We start from the raw sequence: 26090 nt of genomic DNA, 5'->3' as shown, positions 1-26090 counted from the left end.
TATACCTACTTATAATGACATAGTCATTTTAGAAAAATTATAGTAATAACAAAGAATACATAATAACACATGGAAATGGGGAAAAGGCAAAAATCCATGGGGGCAAAGGTAGAGAAGGAAGTCAACGTTCAGGGAGATAAACTGAAATAGCAACAAGTTTAAAAAATAGGTAGATGGGGGCAGCTAGGTGGCACAGTGGATAGAACACTGGCCCTGGATTCAGAAGGACCTGAGTTCAAAACCGGCCTCAGACACTTGACATTTACTAGCTGTGTGACCCTGGGCAAGTCACTTAACCCCCATTGCCCCACAAAACAAAACAAACAAAAAAAGAGGACCAAAAAGGTAGAAAAGGGCTATTTACAAGAAAAAAATGGGTAGAGGGAGGTATAGTTAAAAAATAGAAAATATATCTACTAAAGCCTAAAAAGTGAAAACTTAAGAACTAATTTTGCAAAACACATTGGGACACTTATTTGAAAGGTACTTTGAAGGGAAATGGGAAGAAATCGTTTCTTTAGTGGCACCTAGTATGTGAACTTGATCAGCAATTCTCAAATAGTTAATGTCAATCAACTAATGTGATCATAAGTCCAAAAAAGTGAAGTAGCAGCTACCATAATGCTCCTTTCCCTGACACCTGAGGGTATTTTCAGTAAGAAGGAATGTGTGTGTGTGTGTGTGTGTGTGTGTGTATGTGTGTGTGTGTGCGCGCCCATGGGTGTATGTATGTGTATTTCTAGAAAAATACCTAAAGTACTATTCATTGTACCTAATTTTATTCATCTTGGTCTAACCCAGAACCTTATCATCACATCACTTTCTAATAATAATACCAAGGGAAATTGTAAGAAGTGTCTCTGTAGAAAAACAGACTAACTCGCTATTTACATCTCATAATCCAAATGTGGATGAACTAGAATCCTTTCCAATAAGGTCAACAGTAAAGCAAAGATGTCTACTGTCGACACTACTACTTGCTATAGTGCAGGAAATGCTAGCAAAAGTAATTTTTTTTTTAAAAAGTGAGGGACTAAGCATAGGCAAAGAAGAAACAAAATGATGATCTTTAGGAGACAATACTTAGAGAACCTTAGAGACAACTAAAAAAATTAATTGAAATATTTAATAACTTCAGCTTTGCTGAAGTATTATCAACAAAACACCCAGAAGAGCAAACAAGAAAGAGAAATTCCATTTAAAATTATTTCAGAACACATAAAGTATTTGGGAGTTCATCTATAAGGACACACAACAACTAAATGAATACAATTATGAAACATTATTTACACAAATGAAGACCTCAATAACTGGAGAAAAATTAATTACTCATGAGTAGGCCAAGTCAATACAATAAAAATGACATTACTACTTCAATTAATTTACTTATTCAATGTCATATCAACCAAACCACCAAAGGTTTACTTTATAAACTAGAAAAACAATAATGGCCCTGTGTCAAGTACCTTAGCGCGCCCCCTACACTCCTTTGAGCTTCCTTTCAAGTGTTGTATTTCCTGTTAGAATGTAAGCTCCTTTAAGGCAGCCCCACCTCTCCTTTACTCCCTCCCTCCTTGTATTTGTATTCTTGGCACTTAGGCAGTGTCTGCCACAGTTAGATGGTAATAAATGGTGGTTGGCTGACTAAGTATTAGAGAACAATGAAAGCCTCAAACTACTTTTTGAGGAAGGCCAGGAACCAGTAAAAATCCAGGGGGATTTTTATCCTGTTTAAACTGATGATCATTTAAGGATCATTCTTAATTTTTTTTTTTTTTTTGCGGGGCAATTAGGGTTAAGTGACTTGCCCAGGGTCACACAGCTCTGAGGTAGGATTTGAACTCAGCTACTCCTGAATCCAAGGCCAGTGCTTTATCCACTGCACCACCTAGCTGCCCCCAGATCATTCTTAATTAAATGATTCAACCTTTTCTTTTCTTTTCTTTTCTTTTTTTTGCAGGGCAATGAGGGCTAAGTGACTTGCCCAGGGTCACAGAGCTAGTAAGTATCAAGTGTCTGAGGCTGGATTTGAACTCAGGTCCTCCTGAATCCAGGGCCGCTGATTTATCCATTGCACCACACAGCTGCCCAAGATTCAACCTTTTTATGCTCCAACAACAAAAATAGTATTTCTAGACATGATTTTTTTTAAAAGAAAGCATCATCATTGGGTACTCCTGAAGAAGAGTATTTAGTGGCCTTTCAATTTTTCCCACTGAATATATAAGGTCAGTGTCAAAAGAGGACAAATACTCACTCCGACATTTTTTGTAATATCTAGGAAATTTATATTTTCTCATTTATAACTATAATTTCCCAACTATCAGAAATTACAAATTATTATTATTATTATTATTAAGTAACAATTTACATGGTTATTCAATGAGTAATAACTTATTACTGGGAAAATAAGTAGAAAAAATCTGGTTCCTGTCTTCAAAGACAAATGTACTTGGGACAGCTAGGTGGTACAGTAGATAAAGCACCGGCCCTGGATTCAGGAGGGCCTGAGTTCAAATCTGACCTCAGATACTTGACACTTACTAACTGTGACCCTGGGCAAGTCACTTAACCCTCATTGCCCCATCAAAAAAACAAAACAAAACCAAACCAAAAAACAGGCTGAGCGCCAAAGACAAATATACTCAAAAAACAAAGTTTGACTAAAATGACTTTTACCCAATATAGAGGATTAAACAAAAAAAATCAGAATGCTATGGGAAAAGATTTTAAAAGTGTGTTGCAAAGAGAATTCACTCTAGGGAGGAGAAGAAAAAAAATCAAGGTAGAAATGATTTATTTAAACTACTGCATTTCAGAACTGAACTAGGTAATCAATTCAATATTAAGAAATCACAGATCTGCATTTTCTAGGAACAAATGTCTCATTAGAAGCCTATCATTGGAACTTATTTGCCAGGTTACATTTTTTTGTATTAATACATAAGAGCAAAAGAAGCAAGGAAAACATACTGTCCTCAGCACCTGAGAAGAGTACTAATCAATCTACATAATTATATTCTCTCTCTTCATTTCCTCTAGCCTTTATACTATTATGAGAGAAATGGAGGTAAACAAATACCATATCAGATTCAGCTGCTAGCATAGCCTAAATACACCCATGATGCTGAACTCCTTCCTGACCTGCCCTTCCATCCCAGGCAACAACAACAACAAAAAAGACAGGGAGAGAGAGAAAGGGAGAGGGAAAAGGAGTGGGGAAAAAAAAAGATGAAGAGAGAGAGAGACAGAAAAGTCTATGGAAAGGCAGACAAAGAGGGAGACAAGAAGAGAAAGGAGAGGGGCAGGAAGAGAAGGGCAGAGGGCAATGGAGGAGGGACAGAAAAAGAGAAAGGCATGAGATGTTTAGTTTTAAAGTTATGAAGTTTTCTAAAGATCATCCTAAGACTATGTATAGATGAAACTAGCAGGAGGACAACAAACAAATATGAAACAGAACAGATCTTGCAGCTTTTCTATAGTCATCTATTATTAATTCTCAATAACACTGAAGCTATCACATTTGGCCTATACCTCAATATTGAAACTCATGCTCAATAAGAAGAAATGGAAATAGAAATGGAGATGGAAATGGTATTCAAGCAGATAAAGTCATGAAGAACAGATGAATCTGACTACATACAGAAGAAAAAGGTCCTGGAACCAATGCAATCTTAAAGATATCAAACAACGAGTTTCAAGATATCTTAAAAGAATGGAAGACCTTAAAGGCTGGAGGAGGAGGAAGAGGAGGAGGAGGAGGAGGAGGAAGAGAAGGAGAAGAAGAAGAAGAAGGAAGAAGGAGGAGGAGAAGAAGAAGGAAGGAAGGAGGACAAGGAGGAGAAGTAGTAGTAGTAGTAGTAGTAGTAGTAGTAGTAGTAGTAGTAGTAGTAGTAGTAGTAGTAGTAGTAGTAGTAGTAGTAGTAGGTAACAAATGAGAAGACATCAAGGAAAAGTCCATATACCTCCTTTTCTCATCCTAATAACATCTTAATGAGAACATACTATGCACATATCAAGGGTGAAAAATGTAAGATAGGAACAGGCAGGCTTTTGTAATAAATTTATATAACAAAACATTGTGGATATTATATCACTTGATCCTCACAACAACCCTGAAATAGGTTACTTTTATAGATAATTATCCATAAATCTTCAGCCACAAAGTGACCAGCATGTAGAGAAAATATAAGATCCTACTGTATTTGATGGCTGGTTTGTTTTTTTTAAGTATTTGATTTTTTAGAACAAAATGCAGCCTTTCATCCAAGAAAATGTCTCATGAATATGGTAAAATTCATACACGGTCCCTTCACAGAAACAACTGCAGAGATAACTGTTTAATAATTCTCTAATCATCAGTATAAAAAGTAAATCATAAAACAGCAACACACATGTTCACCATAAGTATTTACCAATGAAAAATGTTCAAATCAAAGAAAAAGAAACAGTTTGTCAAGTTTTCCAAACCTTCCTTTTTTTCTTTTTTGAACAGATAATGCTGTGCTGACAGCCTCAGAATGCTGCAAAGCCTCTTAAATGAAAATTAATACCACTCAGATATTGGCTTGGCAATTCACAAGGGGGGAAAAGAATTAAGAATTCATAAATTCATAGAGATTATGAAACACAGTTGGAAGAGCAATCCATTGAGTAAAATGGATGATGATAATGCTTGATGCTCATGATAGGAACAAGTGTAGTAAGGTGGATTCAGCTGAATTCTACAATAAGGGTATAGGTGATTGTGATTCCCAAAGTCAGATTTGCAACAAGGTTAATGAGGTCAACAGAACTTGTGTTTTACCATCTAATTTCAATTTTTTATCTTCCTGTAGCTGAAGCACTAACTTATCCAGAAAGTGAATAACTTAGAGGGAATGAAAATGAATGACAAATGGTATAATTTGGAAACATTGTGGTTCCTTCAATTAAAAAATAAAACAAAACATAATGCTTCAAAGCTTTTAAGTTGAAGACTTCAAAATTTTCCTAAATTTATAGTTTATTTGGTTCAATGTGTTATAATAGAGTGAGTATTGGACTAGGAGCCAAAAGAAACATAAGTTCAAACCTTGCTTCAATTACTTGCTAGCTATAGACATGTCACTTAACTTCTTGAAACCTCAATTTCCCCAGCTATAAAATGAGAATAATATTAGCATCTACTTCAGAGGCAGCTAGGTAGTGCAGTGGATAAAGCACCGGCCCTGGATTCAGGAGTACCTAAGTTCAAATCTGGCCTCAGACACTTGACACTTGACACTTACTAGCTGTGTGACCCTGGGCAAGTCACTTAACCCTCATTGCCACGCGCCACCCCCCCCCCCCAATAAAAGTTTTTCAAACCTTAAGGTGCTATACAAATGATAGCTATTTATCCTATGTCATGATGAAATTATTGGTTGGTACTATTTTGTTCCACTGGTTTTTTGGCTAATTCAAATTTTATTGCAATGAAAATTAAATAAATAATGTCTCTGATACACTAGTACTGGAATATTACCTTTCTTTTGACTAATTCAACAAAGATTTCATCCCCTTTGGTCAGTATGTAGGAGGATATAGTCGAGTCCAACAGGATGGGCAAGTACCCAAGGGATGCCATCTACACTGCTTGAGGGAACACCCACACTGATAAAGTCACAGATCCATTTGCATACTGGCCTAACTGAGAAAACTGCTACCTAAATGGAAATCACTAAAACTCTTGTTTTCTGTATATTATAAGAGGCTTTTTGAAAAATCTACTTATACTGAAATCTACAATTCTAAGATCAATTTATCAGGATATATTTGAGATTCCCTTTCTTAGTTTTTCTATCAACACAAAATTTCCTTATTTAAATGCTTAACCTTCTCTGTTTAATAAGCTATACATTTAAATTACATATAATGCTATACATATGTACATACACATATATGTTCTCAGTAAATACATATAGACAATCAATTTAACAGATAAATAATTAGGTCTTTTTGGCATTAGACTAACAGCTATGGTATATTTCTAAACTGGTAAGGAGAAGAAAGGTTGTATAGGTTAGGCTGAATGTGCATAACTGATAAAAGAAAAATTAATTTATCGAGAGCTGAATGTGGCATCAAAAGACCTGGACTGGAAGATATCAGCTCTGCCTTCTAGTAGCAGTGTGCCCTTAAGCACATCATTTTACCTCTCTAGGGAAGATAAGTTTCCTTCTCTATAAAATAAGGTTTGACTAAAATTATATTAGTTCCCTTCCAGCTCCAACATTCTTTAATTTTGTAAATATCTATTATAACTGTGACTATCATAATTGAGCTTTCAATTTCAAAGTGATTATTTTAGCTTCTTTATTTGAGTATCCCAATACCCTTCAACTGTCTCCTTCCCTCTTTCTGTTTTGTTTTTTATTCCTATTACGTCTCAGCTTTTCCTTTCCTATCAACCAATTCTTTCTTCCTATTCTGTCTCTGCCCTTCTCTTACTTATTTTTTCCTTCCCTTATAAGTTATCCCTGTCTCTCCCACTCCTACATCTTTATTTCTGTGTGCTTAATTTTTTTCCTTTTAGTTAAAAGTTCTTAACCTGAGTACTGTGAATTATTTTTTTAAAAAATATTTTGGGGGCAGCTAGGTGGCGCAGTGGATAGAGCACCGGCCCTGGAGTCAGGAGTATCTGAGTTCAAATCTGGCCTCAGATACTTAACACTTACTAGCTGTGTGACCCTGGGCAAGTCACTTAATCCCAATTGCCTCACTAAAAAAAAAAAAATATATATATATATATATATATATATATATATATATATATATATATATTTTGATGACAGTAGTTCAATATAATTGTTTTCCCTTTTTTTATGCATTTTGAAACATTATTCTGAAAATGGGTTCCCAGACTTCACCAGACTGCCAAAACACTGAAATAGTTAAGAATCTGATTTAAATGAAGGAGATTTGATTGAGGCTCATTTAAGCTCAATACCTTCTTGTCTCTTCCCTCTCATTGATTACCCTCTCATATTCATTCCTTTATCTTTCTTTATCTTCCCTTCTGCATATATCTGTCTTCTTTTAGACTTGCCTGTGAGTCTCCAATCTCTTTGATAATTGTTGCCCTCTAGTAGTAATGTTAAAGAGGAAGAAAAAGTGGGGAGTGGAAGTAGGCTCTAGATTGTTTATATATGTAGCTGGCCAGGATAAAAATCCATTTAAACTTGTTAAGACTCAGAACCCATTAATTAGCATGAAAAGGTTAAAGCTAACTTCTTAGTCTCACATCTATTTATATTTTTACTTCATAGTTTCAGAACACTTACATAAATGCAATAATTAATTTGGCATTTTATTTAAACTAAACTACCTTTTAAAAACAAATCTGAAAAGAAACAAAAATTGCTTAGAACAAAGATAAGATGAGGTTATAACATTATTCAGATTACACAGTATATGCTAGAGAAGGTATAAACCAACCTAACAGGGAGTCATACAGAATGACTTTTTGCATAAAAACAATTATCTTCTTAATGAGACTCTTCCACAGCTACCATGATAACCAGCAGTGCTTTTGTTTTGTTTGTTTGGGGGGGGGGGGGAGGGCAATGAGGGTTAAGTGACTTGCCCAGAGTCACACAGCTAGTAAGATTCAAATGTCTGAGGCCGCATTTGAACTCAGGTCCTCCTGAATCCAAGGCCAGTGCTCTATCCACTGTGCCACCTAGCTGCCCCCAGCAGTGCTTTTCTGAACTTGCAACTTAAGCACCTGTAAATGGAAACATGTTGTCCCAGCTCAATAGTTCACAAATCCCTTTAAATAATTATCATCTGCTTAATCAACAAAGAAATTTTTCTTTCATATAACTTCATTTAAAAAAGAAAGCTGAAAAGTGAAGTGAGAAGAACTAGGAGAATACTGTACACAGTAACAACAACATTGTACAATCAACTATAGATGACTTAGCTCTTCTCAGCAATACAATGATCCAAGACGATTCCAAAAGACTCATGATAGAAAATTCTATCCACATCCAGAGAAAGAACTGATGGAGTCTGAATGTGTGTGGAGGGGATGTGCCCAGTTTCACAGGAGGCGTTGGGTCCTTTCTGTTCCTAACCTCGCCATGGCAGGTCAAATGATGGGGTCTCTTAGAAATAAGTTAGATTTTTACCTTTCTCTCTGATCCTAATGCTCTTTAATAAATACTTAAACACTTAAATACTCTTGCTAAAGCTTATAATTTATTGGCAACCACTCACTAGATTTTAGATAGTATAGCTAGAATTTTAGCCCCCTTAAGTTTCTTCTCTCACAACATGACTAATATGGAAATGTTTTACATGATTACACATATATAACCTCTATCAAACTGCCTACCAACTTAGGGAAGCAGGGAGGGAAAAAATTGAAACTTAAAAACTTTATTAAAAACAAATGCCAAAATTTATCTTTACAGCTAACTGGAAAAAAATATTTTTTAAAAGTTAATTAAAAAGCTGACCTAATTCAATTATGATATAACAAAACTATCAATATTGTTAATTTAAAATTGTATACTATGAAGCATTCACTTGGTCAAGAAATTCAAATAAGATCAAATAAGATCAATACATATTTCCCTAGAATCACTGGAACCTTTAAATACAGGAGAAAGCTCATCAAGCCCTCAAAGTCTTAAATTCAATCAACAGATCTCTCATGAATTATATTTGTAAATCACATACATGAAAAAACTCGTTAAGCCTTTGGGTACAACAAGTTGAATAATAAATTTTATTAATTTTGACTTTTAGCTTAGGAAAAATATTATTAATGCATGGCATAATGGAAAAATCTACTGGCCCTAGAGTAAAAGGGAACGAGATTAAAATCCCATTTTTGAAGCTACCTACCTGTCTGACTTTGGGCAAATCACTTAATCTCCCTAAGATTCAGTTTTCTCATCCATAAAAGGAGGGCATTATAGTCTAGATCAGTGGTGCTACCAAAGCAGTTGACTTAAAAAACAACAAATTACCATTATCTGGTTTGTACTGTACTTCTATTTACTTTGTTATACATTTCCTATTTACATTTTCATCTGGTTTGGCTGTACTTGGGAGTTCTGCCCAGAGTTTAACACCTTTGGAACAAATGGCTGTTAAGGTGCCTTCTAACTCTAAATCTATGGTCCTATGATACTAGTGGTATATAACAATAAACTTTTGTCTGAACCATTTTTTACTAAGATATCAGGGCCAAGTAATCTAATGGTCATAATGATATAAATAATTCTGATTAATTAACCAATTAATTAATTAAGTAGCTGACTATTAAGAGAATGTGGATGTCCTATATAAGACAACGTCCTTTAAAAAAACGATTCCAGTTCAGCAATTTTCATCATTTAATTACTTAAAAAAAAATTAGTAGCTAGCAAAATTAAATCAAATTCAAGATATAAACATGAAATATACCAAAGTATTTTGATATCTTAATAAAATATGAAATAACATTAAACAATAATCAATATTCAAAGAGATCTATGATCTCATTGATTAATAGCCCTTGAATCACCCAGGTTTGCAACACTAGTATAATCCTAATCTCCTCATTCTTTCTTATTAAATATATCTGACAGGTTCCTAAATCCTGTTATTTCTACTTTTACTAAATGTCTTGCTTCAGTCTCCTTCTCTCTACTTACACAGATACTACCTAATTCAGGTCCTCATTTCCTCTCAATTGCATAAATTCAATAGTCTTCTTTCCCCACACAGTATCATCTGAGCTGCTAAAGTGATTTTCCTAAAATTCAGATATGACCATGTCACTTCCCTACTACCCAAATAAAATTCCAGGGACCAGGCAAAACCCCTACGACCTCTAGGAGCAAATAGAAATGAATTTGGCATTTACAGCCTTTCACAATCTGGCTCTAACCTACCTTTCCTAATTTGTTATATATTGTTCATTCACATACTCCGTAGTCCAGGAAAACTGTCCCTCTTCCTATCCGTCATTCACAGCACTCCAGTTCCCATCTCCATGACTTTGTACTAGTTGTTTTGCATACTTGTACTGTATATCTCTTTACCTCTACCTCTTAAAATCCTTAGTTAGCCTTAAAATTCAGTTCAAATGCTAACTTCTATGTGGAGCAGTTCATGATACAACCCCAAGTAAATGTGCCTCCCCTAGACCCCCCAAAGATCTTCTGTTTTGTACATATTTTATACAGACATCTATATACATGCATACACATGTCTGCATATGTGTATAGAGGTCTATACAAAATATATAGATGTCTACACAAAATACAAAATGCACACACAATTATATACTTATATATGGCATCTCCACTAATTTCCTCAAGTGTGGGGACTATTTCACTTTTGTCACTGTACCTAATAAACTGCCTGGCACATAGCTGACACTTAATAAATAGTCTACTCATAGATCCAATCTACTGATTAGATCTATGTCAGTGTATCCTATCCATCAAAGGATTAGAAAGGAAAAAAATTAATAAGGACAAACAATTCAAGTCCATGATCCCTTTGCATAGTCAATTAGTACAAACTAATAATCCTTGCCTTGACAGACTAATTTTCAATAAAACAAAAAGACCATAGAAGATATCTACAAAAAAAGGTAAAAAGTACTGATATAATGATATAGAAAGCCATGATTAGTTGTCTATAGATTTATGAAACTGTACTTCCCTTTAATAAAGAAGGGGTAAAAACTTTACTAATCAAAATAGCTATATTTTGGATAAGAAAATGAAAAATAAACCCTTAATTCTATTTTTTAAATTAACAGCCTAAATTTTACTTTTCATTTATAGTGGGTAATTTGAAGTCCCTTAATTAGCAATGTCCATATTCTCAACTTCCTCTTCCTGATCATTATCTCTCATCTGCTATCTTATCTTCTCCTGATCTTTCCATTAAAAAATAATAATTTCAATAGTCCTTTTCTTTACAGACTGCTTCAAAATCTTGTTGTCCAGAAAGCTCCCACACTTCAAGGATTTTTAAAAATACTGTTCTACCTGTTTCTGAAGGGAAATACATGCAATACAGCCCAGAATTTACAAAAAAATTGCAAAGTTCATCTAACTGTTTTATAACAAGATGACTTAAAATAGCTTCAGTCCAAGATTTTCAACAAAGTCTTCACAAGGGCATAAGGGTTAAAGGATTTGGATAGGAGAGGCTACCTTGCAACATTCCATCACCACATAACTCAGGGCAGTCTTATCACTAAAATCTCCAGAACTTTTTCAGATAATTGTAATCTAGCTCTATGTCCCTCATCATCTTCTTGTGAAGTGTATTTTATTTATCTCAAGTGTATGATTTTACATTTATCCCTATTAAATTTCCCTTTACTGAATTCTGTATAACATTCTAGTCTGTCAAGATCTTTTTTGGATCTGTCATTCTACACATTGGCTATACTGCCTAGCTTTGTGTCATCTGGAACTCTGATCTAAGTGGAATGTAATTCATCTCATTAACTTACTTTCTCTACAACACTATTAAATATTATTACAACATACTGAACAGGATCAGTTAGAATCTGAAACATAAAAGAACAAGGAAATTTAAAAATTAGTGGGTCCTTTTTACAAAATGTAATATTATTTTTTTAATTCTAGAATTAAAAAAAATATTTACTAAACAGGTACTAATGACTATGGCATGAGAGCATATATAGCTCAAATAACTAGATTTGACAAAAAAGAATGGTAGAAAATGGCTGCTAACTTAATTTGTGCTCAAAGTATTATGCTCAATGTATCCACGTGAGAATATGTCAGTCAGAACTGGAAGGGATCTTAGAAACCATGTAGTTCTTCTTACTGTGTCCTGAGAGTGAAGATCTCAGTTCAGCCATTGTATGGCTGCCAAGTGAACCGTGAAAGGAGTGGATGTCACAGCCAGCCAGCCCAGCAGGGAAACCCTGAGATGCCAAGGCACCCCGAGACTCCAAACCAAGAGGGATTTGGGAGTTGGAACTGGGACTGCTCTCTATAAGAACCCAGCTAAGCTGTTTATATATTGTTTTATCTCTTAGAAGTAAAAGCTTTCAAATTTTTTTTCATTTTTTTGTAAAATCTAATGTGACTAACCATCAGTTGTTAAATGGACCAGGGGTGCAAGAGGGCAATTCTTTACACTTGAAAAAACACAGTAAGTCAGTTGCATTGGTGGAATTATGCAATTTTTTTGTTGATTTACTGGACTAGCATGTTGCATTACTGAATCCTGTATGTAAATACTGATATACTGTTGTGTATTACCAAGTCATTTATAAGTAGCGATATTAAGGTTAATATGAGATCCTTGACATCACTCAATTGTTACTATCTGGTAGAAATGTTCAACGTTCTTTGGCATTTAAAATCAATCTTAGACTTCTTGACTTTTTTTTTTTTGGTGAGGCAGTTGGGGTTAAGTAACTTGCCCAGGGTCACACAGCTAGTAAGTGTTAAGTGTCTGAGGCCAGATTTGAACTCAGGTCCTCCTGAATCCAGGGCCAGTGCTCTATCCACTATGCCATCTAGCTGCCCCAACTGCTTGACTTTTGCAAAAGCACAATGCCAAAACAACTTCTTAGAGTGTGATGCCTATGTCAAAATGGGTGGCTAACATTCGTTGCTATTTCTCTAGTTTGTCTACTTTTCCTGATAGGTGAGTTTGCAATTCATGGGGGGACTTTCAGGCACTCTTTGGAATCAGGAACCTGAGAATATTACTAAGACCTCTAGGGGAGAATCGCCGGTGCCACAAAGGACTCTTCAAGCCTTTCTGCTGTGCCCTGTGTAGAAAGGGACACTTTTTGTCTGAACAGTCTTATGCACTAAGGAAATGATGGAAGAGCTTCCCTCCCAGGACAATGTTCTTATCTGAGAAAGGGGTAAGGAGGTGGTAAATTTCATGTCCCAAGTCCAATGGAGAGAGCTACATGTAATCTGGAAAGCTCATGGTAAAATAGGTTTTCCTGCAAGAAGGGAAGTCAGTTTTCTTTACCTGTTTTTCCTTTCTTTCACTTATGGATTGAGAAAGGTTCTGCAAGGGTAAGGCTAAACAAGCAAAATTATTTGTCAAAATTTACAAAATGCTGCTTGTTTTGTGAATCGGCAAAACTTTGTATTTAGGGATCATTATGATTTTTGTACAGGAAACTGTATATATGAACAAACAACATTGGCTGTTTTGAGACATCAGTGTATGACACTGCAAAGTAAGTCAATGAATTGCTTCTGTTTCCCCACAGTCCACAAGAGAACTATTCTGAATTGGGAAAAGGAATGTATTAACTAAAAAATGCACCTGTGGGTATTTACTGGGTATACCAACTTTGTTTCTTTTCTTTTCTTTTTTTGAGGAGCAATGAGGGTTAAGTGACTTGCACAGGGTCCCACAGCTAATAAGTGTCAAGTGTCTGAGGCCATATTTGAACTCAGGTAATCCTGAATTCCAGGGCTGGTGCTTTATCCACTGAGCTACCTAGCTGCCCCCAAGGGGGGGGGGGGGGGAACACAACAACTTTGAAAGGGAGAAGTATAGTTGAGCCATTGGAGCATGCTCAGCTGTGCTTCTTTGAGTCCCAACACCTCTTAATCCTAATGCCTTCCCTCTGTTAACTATTTCCTATTTATCCTGTACATATAGCTTACTTTGTATATGTTTGTTTGCATATTGTCTGTTATTACAGTGTAAGCTCCTTGAAGGCAGGAACTGTCCTTTGTCTCTTTTTGTATTCCTATAAGTTAGCACAGTACCTGGCACACAATAAGCACTTAATGTTTATTGATTAATAACCTAATAACATGAAAAGCTTAAAAAAAAAGAAAATTGGGAAGATCTGGATTCTATTCTTAATTTCTGTGTGGCTTCAGGTCTGAATTCCCCTTACAAAATGGGGAGCTTTCTACTAGAAGTATTGGACACAATGGCAGTATAGAATTATAGGCTTTTTTTTTTTTTTAGTGAGGCAATTGGGGTTAAGTGACTTGCCCAGGGTCACACAGCTAGTAAGTGTGTAACGTGTTTGAGGCTGGATTTGAACTCAGGTCCTTCTGAATCCAGGGCCAGTGCTCTATCCACTGCCCCACCTAGCTGCCCCAGAATTATAGGATTTTAAAGCTAAAAGAAATCTAAGAAATTATAGTCAAACTTCAGATAATGAAATTGAGATCCAGAACAAATTTGGATACACAATCAGTAACAAAACTGGAACTATAACCCAAGACTTTTTTCCCCACTACATTATAATCTATTCATCTATATCATGCAGAGGTTGTATCTGTTTCCCTCCTACATGCTGAGATATCTGAAAAAATATTTCCATTTTTAAAGGAAAGGTACACAAACTGCTAATCTTATTCAAGGTGATAACCTCAAAATAACCAACTCTGAAAAAATATAAGTCATCTGACCATCACTATTTTCCTCCTTTCTCCTTAGTATATAAATGTATTATTTTTTAAAATCACACTAATAGCAGAAGGGAGATGGAAGATGCATTTTTCATTTCTTTCCAAGAACTGATAAGCTAAAGTGAAGTTACCAATTACAAAGGCATAATCATTTTGTACCTGGGAAAGCTTACTTGTATATAGTAATCCTATTAAATTTAGTAGCCAAGATATGCAAGCCAGTTACCTGGAAAAATGATCATTCTTTCCCCACTTGCAAACAGTCTCCTTGCCATTATACATGCTATCCAGATGCAATAAAGTAAACAATTTTGCTTTCTCTGAATATTCAGAATATGACGGTTCATAAAAAATATCAAGGGATTGAAGTTGTACATGAGATGTTATTATACTGGAGAATCCACTGATCTAAAGAAATATGGCAACTATATTTGTGTTATGTAATAGATAATTTTTAAAAAATTAGATTCACCGTCTATAATCCAAATACTTGAGAAATCTGACTGGAAGGTAAATTTTTTATGTGCTTTTAAGAATTTGAAAAAAACCCACTGAACATAAGAACTGATGACTACATTCTAACCTCAAAATTATATAATTCACCTAAAATGAGAAAGCAAGTAGAGAGAACTGAAAAAGATAAGTTTTACTTTTATTTTTCTTAACCAACCTTTAGCTGGTGAAAAAGGGTGAGAAGCAAGTGAATCTGTGCAAAGTTCCAGTGGAAATTGTAGAAGTTCTTCATTGTCAGTAGAGGCTTGAAGAAAGAAAAGCATGTTACTTATTAATAAAGTATTATTAATGAGCAATCAATCAACCAGCTTACCAAGTATCAGGCACTATGCTATATATAAAGGTACTGGTTAAATCTCTTAATTGCCAAATCAACTGGCAAAGTTAATTTAAGTTCAATTTGGCCTTTTCTCAGCCTTCATTTTTTTGACCTCTGTTGCCTTTTGACACTATCAATCACTCTCTTCCGATACTCTCTTCTCTCCAGGTTTTCATAAGATTGATTTAGCTGGGTTCTCCTCCTTCCTTTCTAAAAACTCTTTCTCCGATGAGCAGGAGGAGTTGAGAGAAACCTGGAGGGTCTTGCATGGGCTGATGATGAGATGAGCAGAACCAGAAGAACATTGTACACAGTATCATCAACATCGAGTGTTGATCTACTGTGATGGACTATATTCTTCTCACCAATGCAATGGTACAGAAGAGTTCTAGGGAACTCATGATAGAAGAGGATCTCCAAATCCAAGAAAAAAAAAAAAAAGAACTGTGGAGTATAGATGCTAAATGAAACATAATATTTCTTTTGTTTTTGGTGCTGATGTTTTTTCTATTTTGAGGATTTTCATCATTGCTCTGATTTTTCTCTTATAACATGACTAATGCAGAAATAGGATTAATGTTATTATATGTGTGTGTGTATGTATATATATATATATATATATATATATATGTATATATATATATATATAACCTATATCACATTACCTGCTGTCTAGGGGAGGGGGGAGGGAGGGGAGGGAGGGAGAAAAATCTGAAATTGGAAAGCTTGTATAAACAGAAGTTGAGAACTATCTTTACATGTAATGGAAAATAAATTAATTTTTAAAAATAAATAAAAACTCTTTCTCAGTCTCTTTTGATCTTTATCCAGGTCACACCCTCTAATCATGGATGCCCCACAAAACTCTATCCTGGAACCTCTTTTCTTCCACTCTACTATTTTATTTGGTGATTTCATCATCTCCAATGGTGTCGGATGACTCTATTTATCCAGCTCTAACCTCTCTACTGAACACCAGTATATCACATCTCCAAATGACTATTAGATATCTTGGACTGGATGGCCGGTAAACATCTTTTTTTGGGGGGGGGGGGGGCCAATAAAGGTTAAGTGACTTATCCAGGGTCACACAGTTAGTAAGTGTCAGTGTCTAAGATCAGATTTGAACTCAGGTCCTCCTGAATCCAGGGCCAGTGCTTTATCTACTGAGCCACCTAGCTGCCCCCCCAGTAAACAGCTTAAACTCAACATGTCCAAAACTGAACTCAATACTTTTCCTTCAAACCCCAGAGCCCCTTATTACTTGCAGAATCAAACAGAAAATCCTGTTTGACTTTCAAATCTCTTCTCAACCCAGCCCCCTTCTACCTTTTAAATCTTCTTCAAACTGAACCCATATTCCCCATGCATTTTGTAATCCAGTGACACTGGCCACCTTGCTGCTCCTCACACAAGGCCCTCCATACCCCATATCAAGCATTTTCTCAAGCTGTCCCCACTATCTGGAAGTCTCTCCCTCCTCATCTCTCCCTCCTAGCTTCCTGCGTTGACTTCCCATCTCGTGTCAAGTCTCACCTTCTGTAAGAAGCCAATCCCAGTCCTCCTTCATTTCAGTGTCTTCCTTCTAAGCCTACCCTCATTTTGTTCTGTATATATTTTATTTGTACACAGTTGTTTGCATGTTGTCTCCATCATTAGACTGTAAGCTCCTTTTGCCTTTTTCTATCTCCAAAGTGCTTAGACCCATCCCTAACACATAGCAGGAGCTTAGTAAGTGCTAGTTGGCTGACTGAATGTGCAGATAAAAGCATATACAAAATAAATACAAGGTAATATATTGGGGCAGGGGGAGGGAAGAACCATTAGCAATTGGAGGGACCAAGAAAGGCTCATGTTGAAAGCAACACTTGAGCTCTTTGAAAGAAATGAGGAGTTCTAAAAGGAAGAGTTCAGAAGGGAGTGCATTCCAGGCCTGAGGGAAAGCCTGTGCAGGAAATGAATGAAGGGGATAATCAAGCAACTGGGAATTCAGGTATTTATTTTGGATAATCTAAAGTAAATTGAAACAAATGTGTGTATTAAAGAAATACACTATGGTATGAATATTGCCGTTTCAGTGATCCTGGACTAAGATTTTCAAAGTTAGGCCCTTAGTTGTATGGAATTCATTAATTTAAGATATTTTCCATCTGCTTCCCCCAATTTCCCATCTTTTCCACCTAAGGAATCAATACCATCATTTATCTTCACTATTGATAATTTCCTAATAATGTTGACCAATATTTTTAATATATTCTAGTATTTGGCATTAACTCAAATCAATCATGAAAATATAAAACTGCTATAGATATAGGACAATGTAGGGAAATAAAAACCATTAAAAGTGATGTTTACTTTATGTACTTCATTGTAGTTTCCCTCCTTTTACAAAACTCTTTATTTTAAAAATATTTTTAAATTTTATTCTTAACATTTTAAGACTGAGACACAAAGAGGCATAATGGATAAAGAGCCAATTTCAGAGCCAAGAAGACCTGGATTCCAGTCCTGCCTCTGACATATACTAGCTGTGCAAGCCTGGGCTACTCATTTAATCTCTCAGTGGTCTTGGCAACTCTCTAAAGAATGTATACTGCAAACTAGGAGATAATTTGAAGAAGAGGGAGCTTCTTCACCTGGGGGACTCCTGTATCAATGAAATCAAATCCTTAACCCTTCTAGTTTAAGATTATCCTAAGCAAAATCTGATGAATAAGGTCAATTCCCTCCCCTCCCCATTCCCTCTGCACTAAATTACATTCTAAAACATAATAAAAATATGTTTTGAATTATCCACATTACTGCTGAGAAATACTGGAACAAAGCATTAATATTTAAACATCTAGAGAGTGAATAAAAAGAGAGTTAAAACATAATGTTTAGAATGATCCAAACCAGTTAACTACACTTCATCTATTTTTCCTCTAATTTTTATCACTAAATTATACATTTCTTGTACACAAATTAATTCTTATCCTTCAAATGTTTACCTCTTTGTAATGACTTTTCCACATGAGTTTTTGTGGTCTGTATAGCCTGATGTTTGTCGAATGTTATTGCAACTGCTGTGACAGTGACCTGCAATGATGAGAGCAATATCAATGCCATTATCAATTCATTAAACATATATTAAACACTGCGACAAATTATGCTAGGTAGAGAAGCAAGAAAGATGAAAAACAGAACATGATGTTAAAGAGTTCACAGAAGCAGGGAGGATGTGATGAGTATGCAAACAGGTTACCATATAAAAGAGAGTGCAATGGGGCAAAAGTGAGATGTAACAGAGCCAGGTGAAGTCTCAGAGGGCTTTAGAGGATAGATCACTTTCAGTAACGTAAATGACGGAAACTTCCTGCAGAAAGAAAGTTGTATTCTAGCTGTTATCTTGGAAGTAGAATTTCAACAAACGTGAATGAGTAATATTCTAGATGGGGACAGGTAGGTGAAACAGTGGATAGAGCACTGGGTTTGGAATCAGGAAGATTCATCTTCATGAGTTCAAATCTGGCCTTAGACACTTACTGTGTGACCCTGGGCAAATCACTTGACCTTCTTTACCTCATGAGATTCCTCACCTATAAAATGAACTGGAGAAGCATATGGCAAACCACTTCTGTGTCTTTGCTAAGAAAATCCCAAATGGGGTCACGAAGAGTTGGACACAACTGAACAACCACAAAAAACATTCTAAATGGAATGTACAGTCTGTGTAAAGGCGAAAGAGGGAAGATCTAGCCAAGAATGAGTACTTTTCTTTGACTAGTATATGGAGTGAATGGAAAAAAAAAAAGTAGTGAAAAATAATGCTGAAAAATTGCCTGGTGGCAGTTTATGGAAGTGTCTGTATGTTATCCCATAGGTGAGGAGTCACTTGAAGTTTTTGAGCAATACTTTGGAATGCCTATAAAAGGCCAATTAGAAAGAGTTAACATGGAAGTCAAAGTGACCCTCTTGATAAAAGTCAAACTTGAATACCTCACTGTGTTGAGGACAAACTCTATCCTAAGGCATGGAAAAGAAAAATCCATGACTGTTCATTGTTGGAAATCTATGAAACCTCAATGGAAACAAGAGGGCTTTCTCAGGATCAGGGAAAAGCAAGTGTCCCAATTTTTTTTTTAAAAAAAGCTGAAAAGAGGGACAGCTAGGTGGAGTAGTGGATAATGCACTTGCACTGGATTCAGGAGGACCTGAGTTCAAATCTGGCCTCAGACACTTGGCACTTACTAACAGTGTAACCCTGGACAAAACATTTAACCCCCATTGCCCCGCAAAAACAAAACAAAGAAAAAAAGCTGAAAAGAAAAGGATTCTGCCAATTATAAGTCAATTTAAGTGACTTTTAATGCCTGCCAAGACTTTAAAATATATAACTGAAAGGATAATTAGTAAATATCTAGAAAAGGTAGCAATAATAAAAGAGAGCTGGTCTCGTCAAGAATAAACTAAGCCAAAGACATTTCTTTTTTGTTTTTTGGACAGGATTACTAGACTAGTAGATCAAGAGATCTACACAGTGTCATATTCAGTGAACCACATTTCAGGAAGAACATCAAGAACTTAGAAACTTAGAAAGTATCCTGATGAAGGTGAAAAGGATAGAGAATGGATTCAAGAGCAGGTCACATACTAACATCATTTGTCTAGATTCTTACACAGTATTTGATCAAGTCTGAGATACTGTTCTAGTCAACAGAATGGAGAGATGAAGATGAGACAATAGTATGAATATAGTTAGATCTGAACCTGACTAAATAGCTAGATAGAAAGAATAATTTTTGATGGCTTAATGTCAGTTTTTAAGGTAATTTCTATTAGAATGTCCTATGCATCTCTGCCTATTACTGGTCAGTTTAACATTTTTATTAACTACATGGATAAAGACATAGTGGCATGCTTTCAAGTTTACAGAAAACATTAGGGTAAGAGAAAAAGCTAACATTGGATTAAAGAGGGAGAATAACAAAATACTTTAATGGGGTGGAAAGTTGGGATAAAACTATTAAGATGAAATTCAATGGAGATAAAATTAAAATCTTAATCTTGGGTTAAAAAAAATCAACTTCAAGGGGAAGCTAGGTGGTGCAGTGGATAGAGCACCAGCCCTGGATTCAGGAGGACCTGAGTTCAAATCCAACCTCAGACACTTAACACTTACTAGCTGTGTGACTCTGGGCAAGTCACTTAACCTCAAATGCCGCACACACACACACAAAAGTTAGGCTTTAAAAAAATCAACTTCATAAGTACAAGATGGGGGAACCTTGGATAGTCAGCAGTTTGGCTGAAAAATTTTGAAAGTTTTAGTAGACGGCAAGTTTAATAAGTTTACTATGATAGAGATAATCACAAAAGCTAATGTGCTCTTAGGTTGCATTATTTTTCTAATGGGACTAATGATTTCACTGGTGTAGGGAATTCCTAGTAAGAAAACTACATCTATTAATGCAGATGGCCACCTTCTCCACAACGTCCTTATGCTGAATTGAGAGACAGATATTTTCTAGGGTTTGGGTAGTCCTGATCAGAGCATGTTGAGAGTATTGCATTAAGCTCTAGGTGCCACATTTTATGAAGCATACCATTAAGTTAGACAGCACCCACTTACTATTTGACAAGAAAGTTGGTGAAAGATTTCATAGTACCATAATCTGAGAATTGGTTAAAAGAACTAGAGATGTTTAGGCTAGAGAAAAGATTTAGGGGGCAAATGACAGTAATTTTCAAATATTTGAAAAACTATAATGCAGGAAAGCAAACATTAGATCTGTTATAAGGTACCCCAGTAAGTGGCAGGTTCCCCTACACTAGAGGTCTAGAAAAAGAAAGCTAGATAGTCACTTGTCAGATATATTGTAAAAGAGATTCTTGTTTAGGTATAGGCTGAACTAGATGGTCTGTGAATTCTCTTTAGCACTTAGAGATTCTGAAATTCTGGAGATGACCCTCACTAAGTTACTAAAGGTGATACCAGGAAAATGCAGGTTCTGGTGGGCTCCATCAAGTTCCAAAGACTTTTTTAGGAGGGGAAAAAAAATCTGCATCTGATGCCTAGACTGCCTAGCCACACACATAACTCACTTCCCAGCTCCTTACCATCTGATCACCTAATCATAGAATCTAATCATACCAAACTGACATTTTTGTTGTTGTTGAACCATTTCAGTCATGCCCAACTTTTCATGATCTCACTTGGGATTTTCTTGGCAAAGACACTGTAGTGGTTTGCCATTTACTTCTCCAGTTCATTTTACAGGTAAGGAATTGAGGCAAAGAGGTTTAAGTGACTTGCCCAGGGTTACACAACTAGTAAGTGTCTGAAGCAGGATTTGAACTCAGGAAGAGGAATCTTCCCGACACCAAGTCTGGCACTCTATTCACTTGATCACCTAGTGCCTCACAAATTGACATTCTGAATCTGTTCTTAGGTGACTATTAGCTTAAAGCAAGTAAGTACACTGGCCATTTGGTGACAAATTATTTGGCCATGGAAATTCATGAACAACAACAAAAAAATGCAGGAGCAAAAGATTCTGGTGTAAAAGACAATCATTTCTATAGCCTTTACTCATCTTTTTTAAATACAAAAGTATAGAAAAGGTCAATGACAAAGGTGTAGGAGTCTAGTGACAAAAGTCCCTATAGAAACTAAAATAGCACTTTTGTTGTGGCAACAAAAAACTGAGAACAGAATCGATGCCTAGTTCTTGAGGAATGGCTGTGCTGCAAGAAATAATGAATGTGATGAATACAGAGAGAAGCATGGCAAGGTTTATATGAACCCCCTATGGGATCACAAAAGAGTTGTATGAAACTGAACTACTAAATAAAAATATTTAAATATTAGTGATAAAATGGTCCAAATGGACCTCCTGGAGACACTTTAAATAAATTAGTTGAATGTTAATTACCTGAATTAATTCATCTTCAGGAAGAGATACTGTAAAATTGACATGGCAGAGGCAGCAGGGTATCATAGAACGAAGTTTAAAATACAGGCTCTATTAAATTAAAAAAAATCAATCACTTTTTATTTTACCTATGTCTGCAAAATGTGTTTCTTGATATTACATTTTATTCTAGACAATGGAAAAATTTAAAGATTAGAGTCTAGCCATTCCATTTTTATAGTGTCTATTTTTAAAATGATAATATAATTTGCCTAAAAGAAAATTAAAAGCACATATATATTTATAAATTTGCCAGTAAACCTACTAAAAATGTGAAGATGGAAGAAATGCATATATCTATTATAGGTTTAAAGCAGCTTAATAGTTCTAATTATTCTAGCTCTCTATCATATTTTGAAGTGTAGATAGATTCTGATTATATCTTCAGAACTGTTTAATAATTATATTTACATATTGAAAACCACAGAATAATTATTTAATCAATTCTTTTTTGCCATAAGGATTTAAGATCATCTAGCTTAACACACTAATTTTTCAGATGGAGAAACTGAGGCCAAAAAAGGTATCACAAAAACCCAAATCCACCTAAGTTAAGAACTTACTCTTATCACTTACTATCATGACTATGACTATATTAAAAGCTTTTCTATCATCCATCTCCCAATAGCCTACCCATAACACTTAGAGCAGATATCTTCCTTCACTCCTCAAAACTAACCTGTACGATCAGTCACTCACTACCTACTATTCGATAATACCCATACCTTTGTTCCCAAACCTTCCTTCAGGAAAGTATCCTATCATTATCCCTTCTTTTTCATGTTTTCAATTTCTACCCCTCTACTGGCTCCTTTCCATTTACCTACAAATAGGGTGAAGTCTATCATATCCCAAAATAACAACAATAAAATTATTCCTTTGGTCTTTCTATTCCATTTAGCTACTACTCTATTTACTAACAAGCTTTTTTGGGAGGGAAAAAAAAAAAATCTGCATCTGATGCCTAGACTGTCTAGCCACACACATACTCATTTCCCAACTCCTTACTATCTGATCACCTAATCATAGAATCTAAGACCTTCTCCTTGTTTGTGACATGAACCAATCTGGCAGTCAACCTGGTGAAGTCTCTGATCCTCTCCTTAGAACCAAGGATTTAAATGCTTAAAATAAAATAAAAAGTACTATGGGTGAAACCCATTTTAAATATTTTAAAAACAAATTCAAGGACCCCAAGTTAAGAACCTTTTATAAGGGGGCAGCTAGATGGCGCAGTGGATAAGGCACCGGCGCTGGATTCAGGAGTACCTGAGTTCAAATCCGGCCTCAGACACTTAACACTCACTGCTTTGAGGTCAAGGAGAATTAAGTTTAAACCCCTTCCCACATGAAAGCACTTCAGATACTTCGAGATAGCTATCATGTCCCCCATAAGCCTTTTCTTCTCCCCATCTAAACATACTCAGTTCCTTCACATCCCAGTCTTGACTCTCCTCACTATCCTACTTAGCCTCTTCAAGATGGTCTCCAATTGATCAATGTCCTTCCTAAAATACGGTACCCAGGACTGTACACAATAATACAGACATGGTGGTCTGACCTGATCAGAGGCCTACGGGATTTCCCCCCCCCCCCCATATTCTGCATGCAATGCCTCTCCATAAAGCCTAATATTACATTTGTTGGTTTCCATGTGGCACTGAGGACTTGTGTTACCAGCCACAGTGATTACGGAAATAGCCGGAATGGAACGCTTTCTATAAATCATCTTTCATAATGCAATTACTGTTATCTTTCTCATTTCATGATCTGACTGTGTCACTTTTCTGTTCAAAACCTTTCAATGAGTCCCCACTGCAAACAAAGTTCAAACTCTTTAGATGATTATTTAAGATTCTCAGCAATGTGGCTCCCTTCTACCTTTCTGCCCTTATTTCAAACTACACCTTTCCATATACGCTATGTTCCAGGCAAACCAGACTGTTTGCTCTCCCCTATATAAATATGCCTCTGTATTTTTCCACCTCCGTGTCTTGACTCATACTGCTTCCTACACCAGTAATACATTGTCCGTGATTTTTCACTCCAAATGTTTACTCCCTTTGATCTTTTAAAGCCCAACTCAAGTCACTTTGTCCACAAAACCTTCCTCAATGCCCCGAATAAGTAATGACATTTCTTATCCTTAAACCTCACAATGCCATTTTCTATACCTTTCTCATATACTTTTCTTGCATTACTTTTATCATAGTTATTGTTGCATGCATAATATCCCCCAAGAAGACTACAAGCTCTATGAGGGCAAGAACCTTGTCTTATTACATCTAAGCTTGGTACCTCACCCAGAACTGCACAGAGTATTGCTTAATAAATGTGTTCATTTATTAATATTTTATAGAACTGTGAAGTAGTAGAAAGACCTGGCTTCAGATCCTACCTCTTCAAATACCTACTGTGTGGGGGCGGCTAGGTGGCACAGTGGATAAGCATTGGCCTTGGAGTCAGGAGTACCTGAGTTCAAATCCGGCCTCAGGCACTTAACACTTTTTAGCTGCGTGACCCTGGGCAAGTCATTTAACCCCAATTGCCTCACTAAAAAAAAAAACCAACAAACAAAAACAAAAACAAATACCTACTATGTGTAGGGGCAGCTAGGTAGTGCTGTGGATAGAGCACCTGCCCTGGAGTCAGGAGGACCTGAGTTCAAATCCAGCCTCAGACACTAACACTCACTAGCTGTGTGACCGTGGGCAAGTCATTTAACCCCAAATGCCTCACCAAAAAAAAAAAGAAAAAAGAAAAAAGAAAAAGTCCATTTATACCCACATTTAAGGGGGTAGCTAGGTGGCGCAGTGGTAAAGCACTGGCCCTGGACTCAGGAGTACCTGAGTTCAAATCCGGCCTCAGACACTTGACACTTATTAGCTGTGTGACCCTGGGCAAGTCACTTAACCCCCATTGCCTAGCAAACAAACAAACAAATACCTACTATGTGACCATGGACAAACCATTTAACTTCATTGTACCTCAAGTTTCCTGTATAAAGGAGATAATGATATCTAAACTACCTACCTTACCTACCTACCTGTGGAGAAGATTATGTAAGAGAAAATAAATTACTTTGGAAATGTCTAATTTGGACATTCTCTCCATCAATGCAGATCATAATCGATCCATGCCTTCTCATTCTATGTGATTCTTGGCCACGTTCACCTATAAATCCTCCACAAAACCCAAACCCAAGATGCTGGAAGCCTTTCACTGGTAATGATATATTTCACAGTGCAGTTCAGAGGCTTTCCATCATCTCTCTCACTACATGAATAGCCCAACTCCTTTTTTGATAATGCACATATTTCTCTCCAGTGCTCTTCCTATTACTGTAATTTGGTACCCCACAGACACACAATGTAAATGTATGATGCTATTAATGTTAGTTGAATTTGCTGAATTGATTTCTGTACAATTCAGCTTTCTCACAATGCCTCATATTATTATACCAAATAATTCAGAGAAACTCTAATATTTCTTTTCCAATAGTTTTTAAACATCTAGAGCAGGATTTGGAGTCAGAGGGCTTAGGTTAAAGTCTGTTCTAAGCTACTTATTTCAATCCATGTGATGTTTGGAAAGCCACTGAGCCTCTGGGCCTCAGCTAAAAATCTCCAAGGCCCCTCTCAGCTCTAAATACTGTGAGACCAGGATATAATCAGTTTTTTAAAAAAAATATTCCTACCTTGAGCAAATTTTCACAGAGATCATTAAAATTCTTATTAAGTGTCTGATTTGTCAAGTTAATGTTGCTTAATCTGGATACTCTTACTGAAGTGAACATCTAAATAGAAGACATAAAGACATGTTGAAATTTAAATACTATGAAAACCTGTAAGAAATGCAATAGTAACAACTGATGACATGTTACAAAGAACA

General features: G+C 36.0%; 1 protein-coding gene across 22 annotated transcripts in view; it reads right to left on the bottom strand.

The window, feature by feature from the left end:
- C2CD5 (C2 calcium dependent domain containing 5) overlaps positions 1 to 26090 on the bottom strand; it is a 126127-nt gene that overhangs the window by 19060 nt on the left and 80977 nt on the right. For all 22 annotated transcript variants that reach the window (XM_043968658.1, XM_043968661.1, XM_043968668.1 and 19 more), the window contains 4 exons: positions 25897 to 25995; positions 22161 to 22250; positions 18237 to 18324; positions 15085 to 15171 (listed from right to left, as the gene is read on the bottom strand). In XM_043968658.1, the coding sequence (XP_043824593.1) occupies positions 15085 to 15171; positions 18237 to 18324; positions 22161 to 22250; positions 25897 to 25995 (364 nt within the window). The remainder of the gene's footprint in view (positions 1 to 15084; positions 15172 to 18236; positions 18325 to 22160; positions 22251 to 25896; positions 25996 to 26090) is intronic.

This window comes from Dromiciops gliroides, chromosome 5 (assembly GCF_019393635.1).
Source record: "Dromiciops gliroides isolate mDroGli1 chromosome 5, mDroGli1.pri, whole genome shotgun sequence".
In the NCBI taxonomy this organism is placed as follows: Eukaryota; Metazoa; Chordata; class Mammalia; order Microbiotheria; family Microbiotheriidae; genus Dromiciops; species Dromiciops gliroides.
Note: the sequence above shows the minus strand (reverse complement) of the source record. Positions and strands in the feature narration are given on the sequence as shown.